The sequence below is a fragment of the Leptonychotes weddellii genome, chromosome 5 (genome assembly GCF_054177405.1).
Source record: "Leptonychotes weddellii isolate Sample4059 chromosome 5, ASM5417740v2, whole genome shotgun sequence".
NCBI classification, from domain to species: domain Eukaryota; kingdom Metazoa; phylum Chordata; class Mammalia; order Carnivora; family Phocidae; genus Leptonychotes; species Leptonychotes weddellii.
This window is the reverse complement of record NC_138373.1, coordinates 22,349,367-22,357,905: the sequence shown is the minus strand read 5'-3', so window position 1 is coordinate 22,357,905 and position 8,539 is coordinate 22,349,367. Positions and strand designations below refer to the sequence as shown.

At 45.7% G+C, this 8,539-nt stretch overlaps 1 protein-coding gene across 1 annotated transcript in view; it reads right to left on the bottom strand.

Annotated features, from left to right (window-relative positions):
- Nucleotides 1-569: 569 nt before the first annotated feature.
- TMC7 (transmembrane channel like 7) overlaps nucleotides 570-8,539 on the bottom strand; it is a 37,746-nt gene continuing 29,776 nt past the window's right edge. Inside the window, exons 11-12 of the mRNA XM_081818875.1 lie at nucleotides 3,956-4,034; nucleotides 570-2,687 (exon numbers count right to left, since the gene is read on the bottom strand). Of these exons, the coding sequence (XP_081675001.1) occupies nucleotides 2,607-2,687; nucleotides 3,956-4,034 (160 nt within the window). The 3' untranslated portion in view covers nucleotides 570-2,606. The remainder of the gene's footprint in view (nucleotides 2,688-3,955; nucleotides 4,035-8,539) is intronic.

Here is an 8,539-nt window from a genome sequence, read left to right as displayed (position 1 = left end):
GAAACAGAGACAGGCTTGCAGGGACTTTTAAAATTCCAGCTCTCCCTGTTTGTAACAGGATAGGGGATGTTGGTGAGTTGAAAACAAAGTATCCAGCAAGGAGCTAACACTTACACACTGATACAATGGAATGGTGTGTATTAAAAAGAATGAGGTGGCTACTTATATGGAAAGATCTTCAAGATGTTATTAAGGAGAAAAAAGGGAGAAGCTCAGAAACATATATTTCATACATTCAACCACACATATATATCTGCTTGAATATGGATTATAATTTTCTGGGAGAATAAATTAAACATCATTAGCAGTGGTTCCCTCTGGGGAGTGGGGAATGGGAAGGGGAGTGCCTGAAATAACTTTATGTCTTTTCAGTTTAAAACACACACATATACCCCTCCTTGGCTTCAGCACAGCCAAGGAGTCTTAAAAGCACTCATCTGATGATTGCATTAAACACTTCTGTGATTCTAGGAAAAGGCAAAGAGCGACTTTACAAACTGCTATAGTTTTCTATGATCACTTGATGGCTGACAGGAAACCTCCATGAATTCCAATATACACAAACACACTTTAAAACCTTCAAGATACTGTTTAATCAGTAGTTTTAAGGCACATTTGTTAGACCTGCACTTCAACAATTACACAGACATCACTTGAAGTTATTAAAGTTATCAAAATATATAAAAACATTCAAGTAAGAGGTATGCAAATCAGCAGCATTTAACCAAAATGAATATATTAGCATACATCAGTATCAATTTTATAAGAGGGAAAGAACGGAGCTTCCATCTCACACACTTACATACATGCACACGCGCACGCACGCGCACACACACACACACAACTTGACTGTCCTCAGAATCATGGTGAAGGCAAAAACATATATGTATGTAAGTGTGCTAGACAAAAACGCATATTAGTCCCTAACTCCAATTAGAATTTTTTTCAAGTGAGGACAGAATGAACTTTTGGTTACTCAAAATTCCATGATACTAGTTATTAGCTTGAAAAGCTCATTGGTCTCACAGGTACATAAATATCCCGTGTTAATGCTAACTTTGGGGAAGAGTGAGAAAATGATGTGGCAAAGGGGCAAATATACAGAAATGTGTAAGCTATGGCAAGCTTGCTTTGCTCCTCAGAGCAAGGAGTCAATCATTTTGGAGTAATGGAGGGTAGGAGTGGGGGTGGGAAATACTCTTAGGGGCAGCTTTCTAAAATATGTACCCAGCTTTAAACTCCAGGCTACTCCCTAGGAAAAGGTTTTGAACCAGTGAAAGGAAGGAAAACAACAGAAGAAAGGCTCATGCAGTCTGTTACAAAACTAAGTACTCTGGAAAAGATTCTGAAGATACTAAGATGAGAACTGATTACACGAAACAATAATTTAGGCTTATACTGAAAGGTTCAGAGCTATCAATTTCGGGTAAGCTTATGACGAGGTATTTATTGCACATGGGTTTTGTTTTTTGTTTTTGTTTTGCTGTAATGGAAACCCTGAAGCTATACTCTGCATATTTTATAAAATAGAAGTCAAAATTTTCGGCACAAAACAATAGCCCTTAAAATATGGATATGTGCCTTGAAGATGCCAGCATTCTGTGTACTCTGGGACACGGACACAGGCCGGTCTGATGCTGCAACCCACAGCCTCCAACAGTCCCGCACGTAAACCATGGAGCTCCATGCTCTGTGCACGTACTCAACCGCCCTTTCCAGCCTGGAATGTTTAGTGTCCTTTAGAGCTGGGAACCTCAGTGCAGTGAGGGAAATGGCATTTGGAAGACTTGAAAGACAAACTTTGCCTCTTAATTTTGATGACCCAGGGCCCTTTGCTAAGTCTCAGAACTCAGGACCAGAAGGGACCCAGCACTGTAGAGACAGCTTCCCCCTGAGTAAGAAGGCTACAGCAAAATGCCCCGGAAGCTAAGACGTCAAGGCCCTCAATCCGTAGCCATTCCCCTCCTCCTAAAGCTTCATCCAGGGTATTCAGAGACTGCTTATTCACCCAGCAGGAATGGCTTTTCTCTCTCATATTATCACCAGGTAGCTAGGATCACACACCCACCCTCTCCATGTTTCCACCATCTGTTCCAAACATCCCAATTCAAGGATCCCTCTTTATGAAAAAAAAAATCAGGTCTCATTTTAAGTCAAAAGGGCTACTACTTCTTAAGGAACACTTCTCAGCCTAAACCCCCAGAACCTGGTTGCAAAAGAACTAACTCAGCCTCATGAATGGGTGACCTCTACTAATGTTAACCGTAAAAGACAACATAAATAAGCTTTGAAAAATACAAAAGGGCTCTCCCTCCTCAACTTTTGTTCTGACACCTTAAACGGCTTAATAAGTCAGTTTTGGGGGAGAGTCACTAAGCTGCTGGTCTACAGGCAAACACTTGGTTTGAACCTGCTTTTTCTAAGTCACGAAAGCCCTCCCCAGGGGCTGGGTGCCATAAACACCACCACCACCTTCAGGGAGCCACCTTCAGGGAAGACCTGAACTCCAGAAAAATGTATTTTAAAAGTTCTGCTCCAAACCCAGGTGGACTCTGTAGGCTCGGCAGGTCACCAGGTCAGCTTATGAGCAACACGTGGAAGGATCCTCATTGCCGGTCCAGTCGGTTCTTCATATCCTTCTGCGCTTCTGTTAGTTTCTGGATCAGGTAACGCTTGTCACGACTTTCCTAAAGATAGAAATCGGTGCGAGAGCACATTCAATATATTTGGAAGCAAATATCATCATTTCAACCTAGTCAATTCCCTGTCAGACTCGGGGTTAAGGATCCTAACCACTGGACGGTGGTAACGGCCTCCAGACTGGTCTGCCTCTTGCCCTCTTGCCCCTCCACAGCCTCTTGTCCACAAAGGGGCCAACAGTCTTTTTAAAAATGTATGTCAGGGCGCCTGGGTGGCTCAGTTGGTTAAGCGACTGCCTTCGGCTCAGGTCATGATCCTGGAGTCCCGGGATCGAGTCCCACATCGGGCTCCCTGCTCAGCGGGGAGTCTGCTTCTCCCTCTGACCCTCCTCCCTCTCATGCTCTCTGTCTCTCATTCTCTCTCTCGCAAATAAATAAAAAATCTTAAAAAAAAAAATGTACGTCAGACTGATGGGGGGCCTGGGTGGTACAGTCGGTTGAACATCTCACTCTCAGTTTCTGCTCGGGTTGTGATCTCAAGGCCGTGTGAGACTGAGCCCTGAGTTGGGATCTGCACTCAGTGTGGCGTACGCTTGAGATTCTCTCTCTCCCTCTGCCCTCCCCCTTCGCTGGCTCACGCACACTCTCTCTAAATAAATAAATAATCTTAAAAAGAAATGTACATCAGACTGCTACTTAACACACTTCATTGGTTTCCCATCACACTCAGAATTAAACCCAAACTTGTCACCAGAACCCTCACCCTGTGCTGTGACCCCAGCTGATAATCCAGCATCATCTTGCCTCTCCAGCCATGCCACCTGTCGTCCAGCTCCTGGGAATGCCCTCGCTGTCCCCTCTGGCTATTACTCTCACCCCCGAGACCTCCCACAATCGGCTCCTCGTCCTTCAAGTCTCAGCTCCCATGTCACCTCCGCAAAGAGGCCCTCCGCAGCCACCATCTACGGCAGCAGAGGGCCGCTCCTCATCTAACTACCTCGTCCGTATTACCTTCACAGCGGCTCCCGCTATTGGAATTGGGTTTTCTGTAACTATTTAGCAGTCTCATCTCTCTCGGTCACCACTGTATCCTAGCACAGTATGAGGAGCACGCACTGATCAAAGCACACGTTGAAGGCATGGATGAGCCCATGACTGAATGAAGCTGGACAAGGCCTGGGCCGAAGGCAGTTCTGGGAAGCGGTGGTGAGCAGGGCCACGGCACTCTACCCTCTCCCTGGGGAAAGCAGCACTTTTCTTGAGGTGTCCTGGGTAGATGTCCCCAGCCATGACCCTCTGGACCTGCTCTTCCTTACCAGGGACAGCTGCTCTCGGAGCTGGACCACCACCCGCTTGTGTGCTCCGGCCAGGGCGATGAAGTAAAACATGATGAGGCTGCAACAGAAAGGAGAGGTCACTAGGGAGTTTGTGCCATTTGACGGCCACTGGAAAAACAACCGGTTCCATTTTGCCCAGAACAGGTTTACTTTTTTTTTTTTTTTTAAGATTTTTTTATTTATTTGACACAGAGAGAGAGAGAGCACAAGCAGGGGGAGCGGCAGGCAGAGGGAGAGGGAGAAGCAGGCTCTCCGCTGAGCAGGGAACCCGATGCAGGGCTCGATCCCAGGACTCCGGGATCATGACCTGAGCTGAAGGCAGCCGCTTAACTGACTGAGCCACCCAGGCGCCCCAGAACAGGTTTACTTTTGTTAGGGAAAAAAAGAGAGAGAGAGAGAGAAAGAAAGAAAAAAAGAGAAAGAAAGAAAAAGAAAAAAAAAGAAAGAGAGAGGGAGGGAAGGGAAAGAAGGAAGGAAGGAAGAAGGGAGGGAGGAAGGAAGGAAGGGAGGAAAAATCTGGGGCACAACTCTTGATCTTGAGGTTGTGGGTTCAAGCCCTGCATTGGGTGTAGAGATTACTTAAAAAAAAAAAAATAAAGGGCGCCTGGGTGGCTCAGATGGTTAAGCGTCTGCCTTCGGCTCAGGTCATGATCCCAGGGTCCTGGGATCGAGTCCTGCATCGGGCTCCCTGCTCCTTGGGAGCCTGCTTCTCCCTCTGCCTCTCTCTCTCTCTCTGTCTCTCATGAATAAATACATAAAATCTTTAAAAAAAAAATAAAACAAAATCTTTAAGAAAGAAAGAAAGAAATCTCTCCTAAGCAGAGGGGTTTTTAGTCGGCAGGGATAGCAGAGACTGATTCATGCCTTGCTTTTTACGTTAATATTAAAAGTTGTTGATGTTCCTGGGCACACGCAATATAACAGGGAAAGAGAAGGAAATGGTCCAGACAGTCAGATCAGTATGGAATGAACTGGCTGTGGATGATCACTGTGATACCTCCCTGGCCTCCGTTTCCTCATCTGTACAATGGGGATAATACAGTAAAACCTGGGGACAACAAGCCTAGGATAATACATCTTTGAATAAAAGCAATTGGCAGTTGGCTCCTATCTTCTGTGTGGTCCCAGCCCTCAAAATGGGGGTGGTTGAAGTTATTATCTTTGGGGAGAGGGGCACGTGGAGTGGAGGGCGAGCTCCCAGGGAAACAGTAGGCAACCTCATTCCGTTCCATGAAGGGGAGGTGGTTTCCTGTCCAATCCCCCCAGATAGGGCTGAGGAAATAAGGGCCACTGGAATCACTGATATCAATGATACTCTTCTGGAAGACACCATGGCCACAGGGCAAGACTGGCCAGATGAGGAAACCACCACCAAATGGTGCCAGTCAAGCCACAGCTGGATTAGGAGGATGGAGTAGCCGGATCCTGAGATACTCGGAATTCCACGCTGTCTGTATAGTTTCCCCAAATCATTTTATTAATCTCCATCAAAGGTAACCTGCCTTTAACAAATAAATTTTTGGGGTTCTCTTCTTGCATGGTGGTGGGCTTTTACTGTAAGACTATATCATGGGATAATTGTAATCATGTCATTACAGTTAATACACGCTAGCTACAATCAGTTCCAGGTATTTGCGGTAGTTATATTCTATAAAGTCTCCAGGAACAATGAATTAGTGAATTCTGAACCAGTGCCCCTAGGGGATGTACAGGGGTAGGTTCCTTGAGTCACAACATTTTTGTCAACTGATCAATACCTTATGTTTCTTATTTATTGAAAAAGAAAGTTATCAATATATAACCTTGTTTCTGTTTAAAGACACCTTATTTAGGGCGCCTGGGTGGCTCAGTTGGTTAAGCGACTGCCTTCGGCTCAGGTCATGATCCTGGAGTCCCGGGATCAAGTCCCGCATCGGGCTCCCTGCTCGGCAGGGAGTCTGCTTCTCCCTCTGGCCCTCCTCCCTCTCATGCTCTGTGTCTCTCATTCTCTGTCTCTCAAATAAATAAAATCTTAAAAAAAAAAATTAAAGACACCTTATTTAGATATTGTTGGGGCGCCTGGGTGGCTCAGTTGGTTAAGCGACTGCCTTCGGCTCAGGTCATGATCCTGGAGTCCCAGGATCGAGTTCCGCACCGGGCTCCCTGCTCAGCAGGGAGTCTGCTTCTCCCTCTGACCCTCATGATCTCTCTATCTCATTCTCTCTCTCAAATAAATAAATAAAATCTTTAAAAAAAAATATTGTTGATCCCTTAGCATTGAACTCGGCGTCACCAGCACTATAACGCATGCCTGAATAAAGCTTATCTAACTTACCTATTTTCTTTGTAGGGCACATCACAGCCCTCTTGCACTTAGGAATGACTAAGAAGCACTTCAGTATGCTTGGGGCCAACTTAAACAGTGAAACGACCACCAAAAGCACAAACTGCAAGAAACTTGGCCCCATAGAGATCACAAAAGGACATTCATAGTATGAGAGCTGAAACAAGAAGGCAGACTATCGCGTTGTCTAGACGCTGGCCGGTAACAAGCATGCTATGGAGAGAATGTGTGCCCCCCCCATTGATATGTTGAAATCCTAATCCCAAGGTGATGGTATTAGAAAGTGGGGCCTTTGGGAGGTGACTAGGTCATGAGGACAGAGCCCTCAGGAATGGGACTGGTGCCCCGATCAAACGGACCCCAGAGAGCTAGCTTGTCCCTTCTGCTACGTGAGGATATGAGAAGTCTGCAAGCCAGAAGAGGGCTCTCACCTAACACACTGACGGACACCTGATCTTGGACTTGCAGCCTCCAGAACTATAAGCAATAAATTCCTGTTATTTATAAGCCACCTAGTCTATATTTTGTTATAGCAGCCCAAACAGACTATGCTTTTTGGGTGACTCCAATTTTTTGCTACTCTGTGCAAGTCCACAAATGACCATGAAACTGCTTCGAGTATTGATTTGGGGGTTACAGAATATTTTTAGCAAGTAGGCATATTCACAACACAGACACAAAAAATGAAATCCATGAATAATGAGGATAGGCTACAATTAGAACACCCAGCACATAGTAAGACCTCAATGTACATTTGTGATTCGAATTATTTTATTATTATTATTTTTTAATGTAGGCTCCACACCCAGGGTGAAGCCCAATGCGGGGCTTGAACTCCCAACCCTGATATTGAGACCTGAGCTGAGATCAAGTCAGACGCTTAGGGGCACCTGGGTGGCTCAGTCAGTTAAGCGTCTGCCTTCGACTCAGGTCATGATCCCAGGGTTCTGGGATTGAGCCCATCGGGCTCCTTGTTGAGCGGAGAGCCTGCTTCTCCCTCTCCCTCTGCCTGCCGCTCCCCCTGCTTCTCTCTTTCTCTGTCAAATAAATAAATTTTAAAAATCTTAAAAAAAAAAAAAACTTAACCAAATGAGCCACCCAGGTGGCCCTAGAATTACTTTAACACTCAAAATGAATCACTATGCAGCAAAGACTCTTGTTACCTTGATGTACAACACCTGTCATTTACTGAGCCTTTACTAAGGGCCAGGTCCTCTGCTACGCATTTCACTTTGTTAATCGTATCTCCTTCTTCTCACAACCCTATGAAGTATGTGCCAATCTTAACCCCATTTTCCAGGTGAGGAAACTGAGGCACAGGGAAAACACGTACTGTGTATAAGTAGTAAAGCCAGGGTTCAAGTGCATGCTTCTTTTTTTTTTTTTAAAGATTTTATTTATTTGAGAGAGAATGAGATAGAGAGAGAGCATGAGAGGGGCGAGGGTCAGAGGGAGAAGCAGACTCCCTGCTGAGCAGGGAGCCCAATGTGGGACTCGATCCTGGGACTCCAGGATCATGACCTGAGCCGAAGGCAGTCGCTTAACCAGCTGAGCCACCCAGGCGCCCCTCAAGTGCATGCTTCTAATCCAGTGCTCTTCTCTGCCCAGTAATCACTTTATTTTTAAGATTTTATTTATTTATTTTGACAGAGAGACAGCGAGAGAGGGAACACAAGCAGGGGGAGTGGGAGAGGGAGAAGCAGGCTTCCCGCTGAGCAGAGAGCCCGATGTGGGGCTCGATCCCAGGACCCCGGGATCATGACCTGAACTGAAGGCAGACGCTTAACGACTGAGCCACCCAGGCGCCCCAGTCACTTTATCAAAGTGCAAGTGAGTTTGTAAATAATCAATAATATTAATCAGCAATGTTTATTGGGTTTTTATGGCAGGCATTAGGCTAACTGCTTTAGCTGTGGGATCTTACCGAACCCACTCAATGACCCTCTTAACGAGTCACTATTATGGAGCCTCCCAGTGGCTTCCAACTCTTGGTTTCAGCTCAGGTCATGGTCTCAAGGTCGTGAGATCGAGCCCTGTGGCAGGCTCCCTGCTCAGCGCAGAGTCTGTTTGGGATTCTCTCCCTCTCCCTTTGCCCCTCCCCCATTCACATGTGCATGCTTTCTCTCTCTCTAAATAAATAAATAAATACACAAAATCTTAAAAAAAAAAAAGAATCACTATTATGATGCCCATTTTAAAGATGGGAAAGTAAGGCTCACAGAGGTTCGGAAACTTTGTTT